This window comes from Hemiscyllium ocellatum, chromosome 28, assembly GCF_020745735.1.
Source record: "Hemiscyllium ocellatum isolate sHemOce1 chromosome 28, sHemOce1.pat.X.cur, whole genome shotgun sequence".
Classification (NCBI taxonomy): Eukaryota; Metazoa; Chordata; class Chondrichthyes; order Orectolobiformes; family Hemiscylliidae; genus Hemiscyllium; species Hemiscyllium ocellatum.
Window position 1 is genome coordinate 3,525,407 of NC_083428.1, and position 16,766 is coordinate 3,542,172.

Here is a 16,766-nt window from a genome sequence, read left to right on the forward strand (position 1 = left end):
TGTGAGTGAACCTGTAGTGCTGTTAAATAATAGGAGCAGCTGGAGGCCATTTGGCCCTTTTAACTTGTTCCACCATCTATTATGCTTTCCCCCAACCCCCATCCCAGACTCTTTGATCCCTTCAGTCTTAAGAACCATATCTAAGTTAGGGATGGTGTGGAGGAGCCAGTATTGGACTGTGGTGGACAAAGTTAAAAATTATGCATTCTATTTTGCTCAAAAAATGCACAATCTGCAGGCAGTCAATGCAGACAGTCAATCCATGTAATATTTTGTAAATTCAGCTTTGGAAATAGAACCAGTCTGACTTAAATGAAGATACAGACAGACTTAAACCTCACACCTTTAAGGCACTGTCTGAGCTGAGATAGTCAGACAGTCACAGAGACGTACAGCACGGAAACAGACCCTTTGGTCCAACTCATCCATGCCGATCAGATATCCTAACTTAATCTAGTCCCATTTGCCAGTGCTTGGCCCATATCCCTCCAAAACCTTCCTATTCATATATCCACCCAGATGCCTTTTAAATGTTGTAATTGTACCAGCCTCCACCACTTCCTCAGCTCATTCCATACACGCACCACCCTTTGTACGTGAAAATGTTACCCCTTAGGTCCCTTTTATATCTTTCCCCTCTCACCCTAAACCTCTAGTTCTGGACTCCCCGACGCAAGGGAAAAGATTTTGTCTATTTATCCTATTCATGCCCATCAGGTTTTTATAAACTTCTATAAGGTCACCCCTCAGCCTCCGACGCTCCAGGGAAAACAGTCCCAGCCTGTTCAGCCTCTCCCTATTGCTCAAACCCTCCAACCCTGGCAACATCCTATCACCATTAAGTTATCTCGAGAACGTGACTTAAAAGAAGTTCTGGGATTTACATATTCATGAACCGAAACCTGCAACTCATTCTAAAAGATGAAAGACTTAACAACAATCTAGGTTTGTTCAATATATCATTTCAGTTGCATGACAGTGTGATCTTTGCTATAAATTATGTGACTTATGATCCTGCTCCACAAACACCTGATGAAGGAGCGGCGCTCTGAAAGCTAGTGCTTCCAAATAAACCCGTTGGACTATAACCTGGTGTTGTGTGATTTATAACTAAATTAGGGAAGGAATTCCAGGATTATGACTCAGTGACACTGAAGGAATGGCCTCATTTGCCAAGTCAGGATGGGTTTGTTCTGCTTTGGCTAACATCCCACATTATTGGGTGGCAGGGAGTGTTACAGCTGGAGGATCCAGTTTGTACAGCCTGACCCCAGAAATTAACCCTTGCAGGACTGGCAGAGTTGCTGTCCCTTGCCAACGCAAGCATTTCCCTCCTGAGGAGTGGTACTCAGAACAGAACTCGTTTATTCCAAGTGGGCTCCTACCTCTTTACAATTAAACCATTACTGCCGCCCCCTTGAGAGAAAATCTAACATTTCAACAGCTCCTTTGATTATATTATGAACCTACTCACTAATAATAATAAAATTGTTCACTGGAATTTTCCAATCCCTTTCTTCCTGCTCTGAACCACTCATTCCAGTTAGCCTCACACACAAAACATATAAATGAGGAGCAGGAGTGGACCATTCAACCCATTGATCCTAACCTGCCATGGCTGGCTGGTTAGCTGGATGGCTGGTTTACAGCACAGAGTGACGCCAGCAGCGTGGGTTCAATTCCTGCACTGGCTGAGGTTATTATGAAGGACTCTCCTTCTGAACCTCTCCCCTCAGCTGAGGCATGGTGACCCTCAGGTTAAACCAACAGCAGTCATGCCTCTCTCTCGATAGTTACAGTCCAGCCCAGTGGGACAATGGTGATTTTACCGTTCATTCACTAAGTTCATCACAGATCCAGCAATCGCCTCAGCTCCACTTTCTTGTCTACTCCCTCGTCAACTGAAGAAGCTTCTGATGAAAGGCCTTTGCCCGAAACGCCGATTTTCCTGCTCCTTGGATGCTGCCTGACCTGCTGTACTTTTCCTGCACCACTCTGATCTAAACTCTGGTTTCCAGCATCTGCTCCTCACTTTTGCCCAACTGAAGAAACTCTCTAACTCAGCCTTGAATATATTCAACTCCCAGTCACCAGTGGTCTTTGGGGAAGAGAATTTCAAAGATTAATAATTCTAAAGAAGAAATTCCTCCTCACTTCCATCTTAAAGCAGAAACCCCATTATTTTGAAATCCTGTTAATTCTGCTCCTACGTCTTATTTTAAATTAACCTCTTCACAGCCACTCTGTCAAGCCCCTTCTCAATCTTATGTGTTTCAACAAGATCACCTCTCAATCCTCGAATTCCTGTCTTCTCCACTTTTCCTCATAAAACAAACCTCTCGATTCCAGGAATCAGCCAAGTGGACCTTCACTGAATTGTTTCCAAAGCATGTGCCATCTTGCATAAGAATTAGCCAGTAAATTTGCATATGACACCAAAATTGGAGGTGTAACAAAGAAGGTTACCTCAGATTACAATGGGATCTTGATGAGATGGGCCAACAGGCTGAGAAGTGGCAGATGGAGTTTAATTCAGATAAATGTGAGGTGCTGCATTTTGGGAAAGCAAACCTTAGCAGGAATTATACAGTTAATAGCAAGGTCCTGGGGAGTGTTGCTGAACAAAGAGACCTTGGAGTGCAGGTTCATAGCTCCTTGAAAGTGGAGTCGCAGGTAGATAGGATAGTGAAGAAGGCATTTGGTATGCTTTCCTTTATTGGTCAGAGTATTGAGTACAGGGGTTGGGAGGTCATGTTGCAGCTGAAAAGGACATTGGTTAGGCCACTGTTGGATGCATGCAATTCTGGTCTCCTTCCTATCGGAAAGATGTTGTGAAACTTGAAAGGGTTAAGAAAAGACTTGCAAGGATGTTGCCAGGCTTGGAGGATTTGAGGTACAGGGAGAGGCTGAATAGGCTAGGACTTCTTTCCCTGGAGCGTCAGAGGCTAAGGGGTGACCTTATAGAGGTTTTTAAAATCATGAGGGCCATGGATTGGATAAATAGACCAAGTCTTTTCCCTGGCATGGGGGAGTCCAGAACTAGAGGGCACAGGTTTAGGGTGAGAGGGGGAAGATATAAAAGAGACCTAATGGGCAACTTTTTCATGCAGAGGGTGGTACATGTATGGAATGAGCTGCCTGAGGCTAGATCAATTGCAACATTTAAAAGGCGCCTAGATGGGTATATGAATAGAAAGGTTTTGGAGGGATATGGGCTGGGTGCTGGCAGGTGGGACTAAATTGGGTTGGGATATCTGGTTGGCATGGACAGGATGGACTGAAGGGTCTGTTTCCATGCTGTACATCTCTATGACTATGTTGGTGAGATATTGTGTCTGGTGGCCTGGATTGGATACCAACACAACTGCAATGGTGGGGCAGTGCCCAGAGTGCCAACAAGGACAAAAATCACTCCCCCACATTCACAGGAATGGCCAGGTAAACCCTGGACTTGGTTCCATGTCAGGTGTACAGCTCCCTTCATGGGCTCAATATTCTTAGTCATTTTGGGTGCACACCCCAAATGGTTGGACATACACAGTAGATAAACAGGAGGCTGGAAGAACACAACAAGCCAGATAGCATCAGGCAGTGGAGAAGTCAGCATTTCGGGTATAACGCTTCTTCAGGACAAAGTCCATTCGTCAAACATGGAGATGACGATAAAAAACTCTGTGCATCTTTTGCAACAGACAGACTCTTGGAAGTGCTGGTCACTAATACTGGGCCATCATTTACCAGCCAGGAAATTGGGTATTTCCTAATGTGGAATGGTATTTGCCATACAAGAACAGCTCCATACCATCCGTCATCCAGTCTAAACTTTGAAGGCAGGCTTAAAGAAACAGGCTACAGCATCACTCGATACCAAACTGTCCTGGTTCCTGTTTGATTATAGGACCACCCCTCATGCAACTACAGGCATAGCTCTAGCAGAGGTGCTAAAGTTAAATCTATTCTTCCTGGATCGGGAGGGAGGGTGAAATAATGTCAGGAATGCCAACACTGGACACAAGACTCCTGTAAGCAAGAGAGGCAGTTCACTTCATGGTGTAGGAACCACAGGAATGGCTCTGCAAGGGTATGGAGCATGGTCGATGTGAGGCCAGGTCCAGAGATGTATAAAATTCGAGTCGGTGAGATGGTCCGGACCAAGCACCTGGACCATATGAAAGCTGCAAACTCACAGACGGTGCGGGAGCAAAACATGCCTGGCCCCTCGACAGCCTTTCCGACCGTTCCTGAACCCGAGAGTTCTCCCTCAGTCCAGCATTGAAGGTATCTCGGAATTGGAGATGGACACAAGGATATTGCTGCCTCAATGCCTTTGTTGCCTGAAGAGGAGAATGAATTTCGGGGAGGTCGTGTTGTGGCTGTACATGACATTGGTTAGGCCACTGTTGGAAAATTGCAAGCAATTTTGGTCTCCTTCCTATCGGAAAGATGTTGTGAAACTTGAAAGGGTTCAGAAAAGATTTACAAGGATGTTGCCAGAGTTGGAGGATTTGAGCTACAGGGAGAGGCTGAACAGACTGGGGCTGTTTTCCCTGGAGTGTCGGAGGCTGAGGGGTGACCTTATAGAGGTTTACAAAATTATGAGGGGCATAGATAGGATAAATAGACAAAGTCTTTTCCCTGGGATCGGGGATTCCAGAACTAGAGGGCATAGGTTTAGGGTGAGAGGGGAAAGATTTAAAAGAGACCTAAGGGGCAACTTTTTCACACAAAGGGTGGCACGTGTATGGAATGAGCTGCCAGAGGAAGTGGTGGAGGCTGGTACAATTGCAACATTTAAGAGGCATTTGGATTTGTATATGAATAGGAAGGGTTTGGAGGGATATGGGCCAGGTGCTGGCAGGTGGGACTAGATTGGGTTGGGATATCTGGTCGGCATGGACGGGTTGGACCGAAGGGTCTGTTTCCGCGCTATACATCTTTATGACTCGATGACTCTATGAGACACTCCGGGCGCAAGAGGTGAGCTAATGTGTGTTACACACCGTCCAGATCCGAGGCAGAGTCGGGTGGTACCTCAACCACCCCAGGAAGCGCAAGGGGAAAAAAAGGAACTGGCCTGTGCCTTCAGAATCAGGGGGCAGGGATGTGGTGATTGTAATGAGGTCAGCCAGGTTGATCTCACAGAATCTGAGTTCCCTGATTGGGGCTGTTGATATGGTCCAATCAGGGAGCCCTGGCTGACAGCTATAAACAGGAGTATCAGAGGTTCTGTTCACTCTGAGAGCTGGCTCTAAGGGAGCTGGGGTAAAAAATGAGGTCTGCAGATGCTGGAGATCACAGCTGCAAATGTGTTGCTGGTCAAAGCACAGCAGGTTAGGCAGCATCTCAGGAATAGAGAATTCGACGTTTCGAGCATAAGCCCTTCATCAGGAATAATAAGGGAGCTGGATCAGTGCCAAGGACACTCTAAAGGGTGACGTGGTGATGGGATACTGGCCTCTGTGAAGTGATTTCATCAACATTCTATGGTGGACAATTCCACAAGTTTATTATCCCTTGAGTGAAAACATTTTTCCACATCTCATTTATAACTGACCTAGTGTGTATCCTGAAACTATGTCTACACTCTAAAACCAGGGGAAATATTTTCCCCATATCTAGTCTGGCCAGCCCTGTTTCAATTTTATACCTTTCATTCAGATTCCCCTCTCATCACTCTAAATGTGAGAGTTAGTCCATCAGACAGGGGCAGACTGGATTGTGTTATAATTGCTGGAGTGAAGATGGAATTGCTGGCTGCAAGGGAACGAAAGGAGAGACAATCACTGGACTTGGGCTGACATTGAGAGCAGGAACCAGTGAATCCAGACTTAAACAGGAGTGGGAGGCAAGTTTACAGTCTGCAGAGGAGCAAGATTTATGATAGAGAGAGAGAGAGACGGAGAGGGAGAGAGAGGGGGAGAGGGAAAGCTGCATTTGAGTGGACCAGGCCTCACAAGCGACAAGAGTTTCATCTGCATCTTGACAAATTCTGCGACAGCCTCTGCTGAACAAACGTGTGTCCTTCACAATCCAGCAGCTCTGCCAGACTCAAGGCTAAACACTCCAGTAAATACAGAGGGAATGCAGTGTCCTGTACTTCCCCATGCATCCTGCAGCTTTTTAGATCATCCTGTGAATCAGCTGCCCCCAAATCCCAGCAGAACCGACCTGTGCACTGCTTCAGCTACAGATACATAATGTCAAACATGCTCCCAAAGGCTGGGCACACACACAAAATAAAACACAATTACAACCATTCGTCTCTCCTGCAGAACCTCCCAGCATGCACAGAAAGATCCCATAGAAGATGGGTCATCGGGGGCGCATACAGTGTCCCCTTTAACCAGCTGCTGCATCGCGTATTGGTTCCACCTCGACCCAGAATGTCTTGTCCCTCCGTTGGGTGGAGGGAGGAGAGGATTTAATTCATTATTATGCATTATTTATACGCTTTTTTTTAAAGAAAGGAAGCATTAAGCAACACATCTCCCTCCTCTCAATGTGAATGTATTCTCTTCCCTTCCCCACCCCTCCCCTCTCTCTGGGGAGGGGGTGTTTTAATGCCTCACTTACCCAGGACCCCAGCGGTGCTGGTCCGGTTGTCAGGCGCCTCTCCCATCTCCTTGGCCGGCTGAGGGCTCCGCTCCGGCTCGGTGTCCTCTCTGCCTTTGCTGGGAACCGGCATCTCCTGCTGTTCACATGGGGGCCAGGGGCTCTTGATCCGCTCTGTCTGCTGTGGTTCCTCTGGGGATGGACATTCCCCCCTCACCCCACCTCCTCCCCAGCCCTAGCTCCACACCTCCCCTTTTTTGAACGCTTTGTGCAATTGTCTGCGACTGATGAACAAAACACCCGAAAGACTCTCTCTCACACACACTCTCTCTCTCTTTACACACACACACACACCACAGAGAAACAGCAAGGTTAACAGATGAAAGCAAAACGCACCGACGGATTAATCATCCGCTTTGTATCCCCGCCCGAACCAGAAACAATGAGTGAGAGAGAGAGAGATGGTTAATGAGGGGTTTGAGAGGACGGAGTGGCGGAGTGAGAGAGAATAGTGGAAGATGAGGGGGAAGTCCATGAGAACACACATTACGAGGGAGTCTGGGCTGATTTTGAACTCCCATCACACATGCAGAAGGGTAAATAAACAGGAAAATTTAAATTGAGCATACTGGTGTTTTCAGGAGCTCTGTTTGAGGTACATTATAGTATGTGCCATGCACCAGTTTCACAGGTTTTTCCTGTAGTTACTGAACCTTTCCCCAAGGGCTCTCTCCCTGTTGGTTCTTTCTTGAGTCTGACAGCTGTGGGGACAAGAGCCATTCCTGATACCTGCCTGTGTGGCTCTGCTGACCCAGTGCAGTCCTGAGGGATAGCTGAACTCCTGGCCATGTTTCTTGTTGGATGAGACATTAAACTGAGGGTCTGTCTGCACTTCTGCCTCAACTGGATAACAGAATTGTTACAGTGCAGAAGGAGGCCATTCAGCCCATTGTGTCTACACCAATTATATTACCCAGTGCCAATCTCCTGCCTTTTCCCCATCTCTCTACACTCGATTTCGATCCAAATAATCATCATGAATGCCTCAATTGAATTGAACCTACCACCTCCTCATTTCCAGGTAGTGCATTCCAGATCCTAACTAGAACCTGAGTGAAAAAGTTCTTTCTCACATCATTCTGAAACCACGTGTGCCCTCATTTTTGTTCCTTTTATGAGCAGGATCAGCTTCTCCCTATCTCCTTGATCCAACCTCGATCAGATTTCCTCTCTCAACGGAGAACAGCACCAATTACTTCAAGCTGTCCTTATCACTGAAGTTTCTCATTCCTGGAACCATTCTTGTAATTCGCTTCTGCACTCTCTCCACTGTGTTTACGTCTCTGTTATACTGTACCACCCACAGCTCGGCACAATTCTCCTGCTGAGGTCAAACAAATGCCTTGTGCAAGTTCAATATCACCTCCCTGCTCTTGTACTCACTAATAAAACCAAGGACATTGTGCACTTTATTAACTACTCTCTCCCCCTGTCCTACCACCTTCAATGCTCTGTACACAAACACAGTCAGGTGCCTTTATTCCTGCATCTCATTTACAATTATGATGTTACTGATCCCCTTGTATTATTTAAAACAAACAGGAGTATTCTCTTTCTGGGGCCAACATTGATCTCCCAACCAACATCCTTCAATCAAAATCACTTAAAAAAGAAATCCAGTTATCTGGTCATGACACATGGTGGTGTCTGGGATCTTGCTCTGTTTATTGTTGATTTATTTTGAGTCATAGAGCAGCATGAAAACAGAGCTTTCAGTCCAATCCGTCCGTGCAACCAGATATCTTAAATTAATCTAGTCCCATTTGCCAGCATTTGGCCCATATCCCTCTAAACCTTTTCTATTCATATACCCATAAGTTTTGTAACAATACCTGTCTCCACTTCCTCTGGCAGCTCATTCCATACACACACCGTCCTCTGTGTGAAAATGATGCCCCTTAGTTCTCATTTATACCTTTCCTCTCTCATCCTAAACTTATGCCATCTTGTTCTGGACCCCCCTACCCTGAGGAAAAGACCTTGTCTATTTACCCTATCCATGCCCCTCATGCTATTATAAACATGTATGAGGTCACCCCTCAGTCTCTGATGTTGCAGGGAAAACAACCCCAGCCTACTCAGCCTCTCCCTAGAGCTCAAACCTTCCAAACCTGACAACATCTTTGTAATCTTTTCTGAACCCTTTCAAGTTTCACAACATTTTTCATTTAGCAGGGACACCAGAATTGAATGCAGTATTCCAAAAGCAGCCTTACCAATGTCCTGTACAGCCGCAACATGATCTATACTCAATGCACTGACCAGGAAAGGCAAGCACACCAAACATCTTCTTCACTAACAAAAACAGACATTGCTAGAAAAGCTCAGCACATCTGGCAGCATCTGTGAAGAGAAATCAAAGTTAACATTTCAGGTCTGGTGACCCTTCCTCAGAACTGTCTTCTTCACTATCCTATTTACCTGCAACTCTGCTTTCAAGGAACTATCAACCTGCACTCCAGGGTCTCTTTGTTCAGCAGCACTCCCTAGGACCTTATCATTAAGAGTATAATTCCTGCTCTGATTTGCCTTTCCAAAATGCAGCATCTCACATTTAGTTAAATTAAACTCCATCTGCCACTTCTCAGCCCATTGGCCCATCTGATCAAGATCCTGTTGTTCTCTAAGATAACTTTCTTTACTATCCACTACACCTCCAATTTTCTTCATTATCTATTGCACCATCGCCCATTTTGGTGTCATCTGCAAACTTACTAACTATACCTCCTATATTTACATCCAAATCACATATATAAATGACAAAAATCAGTGTACCCTGCAGAAATCCTTGCAGTACACCACTCAGGCCTCCAGTCTAAAGAGCAGCCTCCACCACCATCCTCTGTCTCCCACCTTCAAAACAATTGTGTATCTAAATGGCTAGCTCTCCCTGGATACCATGTGATCTAACTTTGCTAATCAGTCTATATGTGGAACTTTGTCGAATACTATGCTGAAGTCCAAATAGACAACTTCCACCGTTCTATCTTCATCAATCTTCTTTGTCACTTCTTCAAACAACTCAATTAAGTCAGTGAGATTTGCCTACAATACATCAATGACGGCACTTCAGAAAATATTTTCTTGCTTATGCAGCTCGTGGTGATGGCTTGAGGTAGGTGAAGGCACTTTCCTATGTTATTTTCAAACGACCTTATGCAGGAGCCAGAGTGCTTGGACAATCATCACACCGTCCAGAGAAAGCGCGGAACAGAAACACAGGGAATGGTAAAGAATGTTGAGAAAAAGAGAAACAGGGAGAGAGAAAGAGAGAGATAAAGCAAAGTAAGCACATTAAAGAACAATCTTTTTACATCAATGACGAGGAGAAAGTGAGCAGTGCAGGTGCTGGGGATCAGAGTTGAAAAGTGTGGTCCTGGAAAAGCACAGTCGGTCAGGCAACATCTGAGGAACAGGGCAATCGATCATTCGGGCAGCCCCCAACTCCTGCAACCCCCCAACATCCCCACCCCCACCCCCTCACCACATTCCTGATAAAGGGCTTATGCCCGAAAAGTCGATTCTCCTGCTCCTCGGATGCTGCTTGAACTGCTGTGCTCTTCCAGCACCACATTTTTGGACCAATGCAGAGCACCCGAGGCAGCACCTGAGCTTTTAGTTAATGATGTGTCAACTTTGAACTGGGTGGGGTACCGTACACACCGTACAGGCACCATTGCAGAAAATCCACTTTGTTTAGGAGACATTATTCTGCTTCAGTTATCTTCCAAAGACATAACCACATCCATGTAGAAGGAAAAAGGCAGCAGATACATGGGCCCCAACACCGTCCCCCAACCAATCTCCGTCCCCTCCCCCATGACCAACCCCACCCCCACTCCCAGCTCCAGCCCCACACCAGGTCCTAGCTCCCAGCCCTGTCGTGTTTTCACCATCCTTCCAGACCTCCCCCTCTCTGAGGATGAAAGATCAGTCCTCAGCAGAGGCCTCACCTTCATTCCCCTATGCTCTCAAGTTAACGAGTTCAACACGCGGCGAGACATTGAACAATTCTTCCGCCGCCTTCGCCTCCGCGCCTACTTCTTCAGCCAGGATTCTCGCCCACCCTCTGACGACCCCTTCTCCCGCCTCCAACACACCCCATCCACCTGGACACCCCTTGCTGGCCTCTTACCCACCCTCGATCTCTTCATAGCCAACTGCCGCCGCGACATTAACCGCCTCAACCTCTCCACCCCTCTCACCCACTCCAACCTCTCACCCTCGGGACGTGCAGCCCTCCACTCCCTCCGCTCCAATCCCAACCTCACCATCAAACCGGCAGACAAGGGAGGCGCGGTAGTAGTTTGGCGCACCGACCATTACACCACTGAGGCTAAATGCCAGCTCGCGGACACCTCCTCCTACTGCCCCCTTGACCATGACCCCACCCCCCACCACCAAACCATCATCTCCCAGACCATCCAGGACCTCATCACCGCAGGGGATTTCCCATCCACCGCCTCCAACCTCATAGTCCCACAACCCCGCACCGCCCGTTTCTACCTCCTGCCCAAAATCCACAAACCTGACTGCCCCGGCCGACCCATTGTCTCAGCCTGCTCCTGCCCCACCGAACTCACCTCGACATGGTCCTGTACCCCTTAGTCCAAGAACTCCCCACCTACGTTCGGGACACCACCCACGCCCTCCACCTCCTCCATGATTTTCGCTTCCCCGGTCCCCAACGCCTTATTTTCACCATGGACATCCAGTCCCTGTACACCTCCATCCCCCATCACGAAGGACTCAAAGCCCTCCGCTTCTTCCTTTCCCACCGTACCAACCAGTACCCTTCCACCGACACCCTCCTTCGACTGACTGAACTGGTCCTCACTCTGAACAACTTCTCCTTCCAATCCTCCCACTCCCTCCAAACCAAAGGAGTAGCCATGAGCACCCAGATGGCCCCCAGCTATGCCTGTCTCTTCGTAGGATATGTGGAACAGTCCATCTTCCGCAACTACACTGGCACCACACCCCACCTTTTCCTCCGCTACATTGATGACTGTATCGGCGCTGCCTCGTGCTCCCACGAGGAGGTTGAACAGTTCATCCACTTTACCAACACCTTCCACCCCGACCTCAAATTCATCTGGACTGTCTCAGACTCCTCCTTCCCCTTCCTAGACCTTTCCATTTCTATCTCGGGCGACCGAATCAACACGGACATTTACTATAAACCGACTGACTCCCATAGCTACTTGGACTACACCTCCTCCCACCCTGCCCCCTGTAAAAACATCATCCCATGCTCCCAATTCCTTCGTCTCCGCCGCATCTGCTCCCAGGAGGACCAGTTCCAATACCGTACAGCCCAGATGGCCTCCTTCTTCAAAGACCGCAATTTCCCCCCAGACGTGATCGATGATGCCCTCCACCGCATCTCCTCCACTTCCTGCTCCTCCGCCCTTGAGCCCCGCCCCTCCAACCGCCACCAAGACAGAACCCCATTAGTTCTCACCTACCACCCCACCAACCTCCATATACAGCGTATCATCCGCCGTCATTTCCGCCACCTCCAAACGGACCCCGCCACCAGGCATATATTTCCCTCCCCTCCCCTATCAGCGTTCCGAAAAGACCACTCCCTCTGTGACTCCCTCGTCAGGTCCACACCCCCCACCAACCCAACCTCCACTCCCGGCACCTTCCCCTGCAACCACAAGAAGTGTAAAACTTGCGCCCACACCTCCTCCCTTACTTCTCTCCATGGCCCCAAGGGATCCTTCCATATCTGCCACAAATTCACCTGCACCTCCACACACATCATTTATTGCATCCGCTGCACCCCTTGTGGCCTCCTTTATATTGGGGAGACAGGCCGCCTACTTGCGGAACGTTTCAGAGAACACCTCTGGGACACCTGGACCAACCAACCCAACCACCCCGTGGCTCAACACTTTAACTCCCCCTCCCACTCCACCAAGGACATGCAGGTCTCAGTCAAATCCCTCGAACTCAGCACCGCCCTCCTAACCTGCAATCTTCTTCCTGACCTCTCCGCCCCCACCCCACTCCAGCCTATCACCCTCACCTTGACCTCCTTCCACCTATCACATCTCCAACGCCCCTCCCCCAAGTCCCTCCTCCCTACCTTTTATCTTAGCCTGCTGGACACACTTTCCTCATTCCTGAAGAAGGGTTTATGCCCGAAACGTCGAATTTCCTGTTCCTTGGATGCTGCCTGACCTGCTGCGCTTTTCCAGCGACACATTTTCAGCAGATATATGGGAACTACATGTCCTGCAAGTTCCCTGCCAAGCCACTCACCATCCTGACTTGGAAATACAACATCGTCCCTTCACTGTCACTGGGTCAAAATCCTGGAATTGCCTCCCTAAGAGCATTGTTGGACAACCCACAGCAAGTGGACTGCAGCGGTTCAAGTAGACAGTTCACCCCCACCTTCTCAAGGGGCAACTAGTTACAGGCAATAACTGCTGGGCCCAGGCAGCATCACCCACATGTTGTGAGTGAATAAAAGAAATTCTTATAACGTGTGTGTGATAAGGAGGATATAGAGGGAGCTTTACTCTGCATCTAACCTTGTACTGTCCCTGTTTGGTGAATGTTTGATGTGCATAGTGTAGAAAGAGCTTTATTTTGTATCTAACCCCATCTTGAATTCCTTCGATTTCATGGTGTTCACATAAAGATGTCAAAACATAAAATGTAACAGAATCTCTGTGAATGAATTCTCACTCGGAAGGCTAGGAGGTACTTTGGGAATAGCTTTAAATGTCAGGCTAACAATATCAAGCAGTCTCTGAAATTACTGCCTGGTTTGCCATTCACTCAATACATTGAAGCTAAAAGAGACAGAGAATTAAACCGGAAATGGTTTGTTAAAATTCAACTGATTTTTCAGATAAATTGTACTGCCCCCTGTAGCTCTTGTGAAGATGACTCATTATTGGGAATTATAAGCAACACTGAGATTATCCAAACACCAAACAATTGCAGCCTGTATTGATGTCGTACCTTTAATATTGAAAACACCCCAACAGTTTTCACTGGTGTGAATATCTTGCTGCCAAACCCTTTAACAAAATAGTCAGACTTGTAACCAACAGCTTGATGGAAACTGTAGAAACACAGGCCTTTCAGCCCCTCAAACCTGTTTCACCTTCTGTACAATACATGCTGCGGCAGCACACTGCCGTGGGTAAACCACACTTGGAGGATAGTGAACAGTTCTGGTCACCTTGCCATGGAGACAACATATTGACCTTGGAGGAGTTGATGGCCATTTTTACTTGAAGGATGCAAACATAGAACATAGAACATTACAGCACAGTACAAGTCCTTTGGCCCTCGATGTTGCGCCAACCTGTGGAACCAATCTGAAACCCATCTAACCCACTATTCCATTCTCATCCATATGCCTATCCAATGACCAATTTAAATGCCCTTAAAGTTGGCAAATCTACAACTGTTGCAGACTGTTGCATTCCATGCCCCACTACTCTCTGAGTAAAGAAACTATCTCTGACATCTGTCCTATATCTAACACCCCTCCATTTAAAACTATGTTCCCTTGTGCTAGCCATTGCCATCTGAGGGAAAAGGCTCTCACTGTCCACCCTATCTAACCCACTGATTATCTTATATGTCTCAATTCAGTCACCTCTCAACCTTCTTCTCTCTAATGAAAACAGCCTCAAGTCCTCAGCCTTTCCTCGTAAGACCTTTCCTCCATACCAGGCAACATTCTCGTAAACCTCCCCTAAACCCTTTCCAAAGCTTCCACATCCCTCCTATAATGTGGTGACCAGAACTGTACACAATACTCCAAATGTGGCTGCACAAGGTCTCACAGTTCTGAAACTTAATCCCTCTACCAATAAAATCTAACACACAATATGCCTTCTTAACAACCCTATCAACCTGTGTGGAAACTTTCAAAGATTTATGTACCTGGACACCAATATCTCTCTTCTCATCTACATTGCCAAAAATCTTACCATTAGCCCAGTACTTTTTATTCTTGTTACTCCTTCCAAAATCAATCACCTCACACTTTTGCACATTAAACTCCATTTGCCACCTCACAGCCCAGCTCTGCAGCTTATTTATGTCCCTCTGTAACCTACAACATCCTTCGTCACTATCCACAACTCCACCAACCTTAGTGTCATCCGCAAATTTACTAACCCATCCAGGTCACTTATAAAAATTTACTAATTCATCCAGGTCACTTATAAAAATGACAAACAGCAGTGGACCCAAAACAGATCCTTGCGGTACACCAATAGTAACTGAACTCCAGGATGAACATTTCCCATCAACCCCCACCCTCTGTCTTCTTTCAGCTTGCCAATTTCTGATCTAAACCACTAAATCACTCTCAATCCCATGCCTCCGTATTTTGTGCAATAGCTTACTGTGGGAAACATTATCAAACGTTTTGAGTCTGATGACTATACATCAGAGCTCTGATTAAGTCAACTAGACTTGAAACGTTAGCTTGCTCTGTCTCCATGGATGCTTTCTGACCCGCTGTGATCTCCAGCATTTGTCGTTTTCAGTGCAGATTCCAGCATCTACAGTCACTTTCTCCTCTCTACTAGAATGATGGACAGCAAGTGTTAAATTAAGGTTCAGACCAGTAAGAGACAGATTGGGGATGCTGGGTGAGTCTTAGAAACAGAAAATTCAGGAATGAAATTAGAAAATACTTGTACAAAAAGTAGTGGTGGAGTTTAGAATTCTCTCCCTCAAAGGACATCTGATGCAAGATGAGTTGTAAATCTGAGATTAATATATTTTAACAGAGGATCATAAGAAATGGGAACAGCACACAGACATTAGGCTCCTCAAGTCATTCCATATGATCATATAATCTGCTGAGGTTTAAATCACACTAAAGCTTGGTTTGAGGTCTACCAGAACAGAAATTACTGGAAATGCTCAGTAGATCTGGCAGCATCTGTGGAGTGAAATGTTTCGGATACAGTGATCCTTCCTCAGAACTTGGTCTGAGGTCTTCCTACTGAAGTTAAATGTGGGTCCATTCCATTTTTGGATCCTCCTGGTGCCTTAAATGCATGTAAATATTATCTGTTTCAAGAAAGAAATGCATTTTGTTTGTTTGGATAGAGTCAAACTTCAAGGTTTGTTTGTTTGCTTTATACAGAACCAAACTGAATTTGTGACTATGTATATATAAGATAGTTTTAGTGAATAAAGAATATTGGTGAAATTTTTAAAAATGCACAAAAGCTTGGGGTGGCTGTCATTAAGGTTCAGTGGGGAAAGATTTATTGCCTAAGGTCTTTATGCAAAGGGCAATGAGGGTCTTCATCCCGCTGTGCCTCTGATACCTGGAAAAAGTACCTGCGTAATCTGTATACAATGCCTTTGGTTTATTGCAACAGTAGAGAAAGTCAAATTTCAATGTTTGATTGTTCTCCATATGCAAAACCTGTACAGAACAGAACTACTTTTGTAACTGTGTGTACATAAAGATTTTTGCACGAATAAAGGATATTTTTGCAATTAAAAGGAATCTCTACCTTCCTGTCTACCCCCTTGACACCCCGTCACTGAAAGTGATTGGGGCAGAGAGAGGGTATTTAGTTCAGTGGCAGATCAACTTATTGAATATTCAAGGAGGATTCAACAGGCTGAAATGCCTCCATCTGTTCCTGTGTTTCTACATCTTCCATCAAGCTGTTGGTTGCAAGTCTGACTATTTCCATAAAGGACTTGACAGCAAATGTTCATGCCAGTGAAAATTGTTGGGGTGCTTTCAATGTTAAAAGCATCACATCAAAACATGCTGCATTGTTCGGTGTTTGGAGAGTCTCCGTGCTGCTTATAATTCCCAATCATGAGTTATTTCCACAAAGAGCTACAGGGGGCAGCACAGTTTATCTAAAATGTCAGATGAATTTTAACAAACTGTTTCCAATTTAACTTTCTCTCTCTTTTATCTCCTTGTGTTCTAATTTTCTAGATATTAAGGCCAGCATGTTTGATTATATTCTGTACATGTCCATGATATTGTAATAATTTGTGTATCTGACACCACCCCTTCCTGCCAGCTTTCTCAACCTCCACTGTTTCGAGTTAAAAATCGCACAACACCAGGTTATAGACCAACAGGTTTATTTGGATGCACGAGCTTTTGGAGCACTCAATCATCTGAT

The 16,766-nt window shown here is 46.3% G+C and overlaps 1 protein-coding gene across 2 annotated transcripts in view; it reads right to left on the reverse strand.

Annotated features, from left to right (window-relative positions):
- ano8b (anoctamin 8b) overlaps nucleotides 1-6,733 on the reverse strand; it is a 121,087-nt gene extending 114,354 nt beyond the window's left edge. For both annotated transcript variants that reach the window (XM_060846363.1, XM_060846362.1), the window contains exon 1: nucleotides 6,574-6,733. In XM_060846363.1, coding sequence (XP_060702346.1) covers nucleotides 6,574-6,685 — 112 coding nt within the window. In that variant the 5' untranslated portion in view covers nucleotides 6,686-6,733. The remainder of the gene's footprint in view (nucleotides 1-6,573) is intronic.
- Between the last annotated feature and the right edge of the window lie 10,033 nt (nucleotides 6,734-16,766).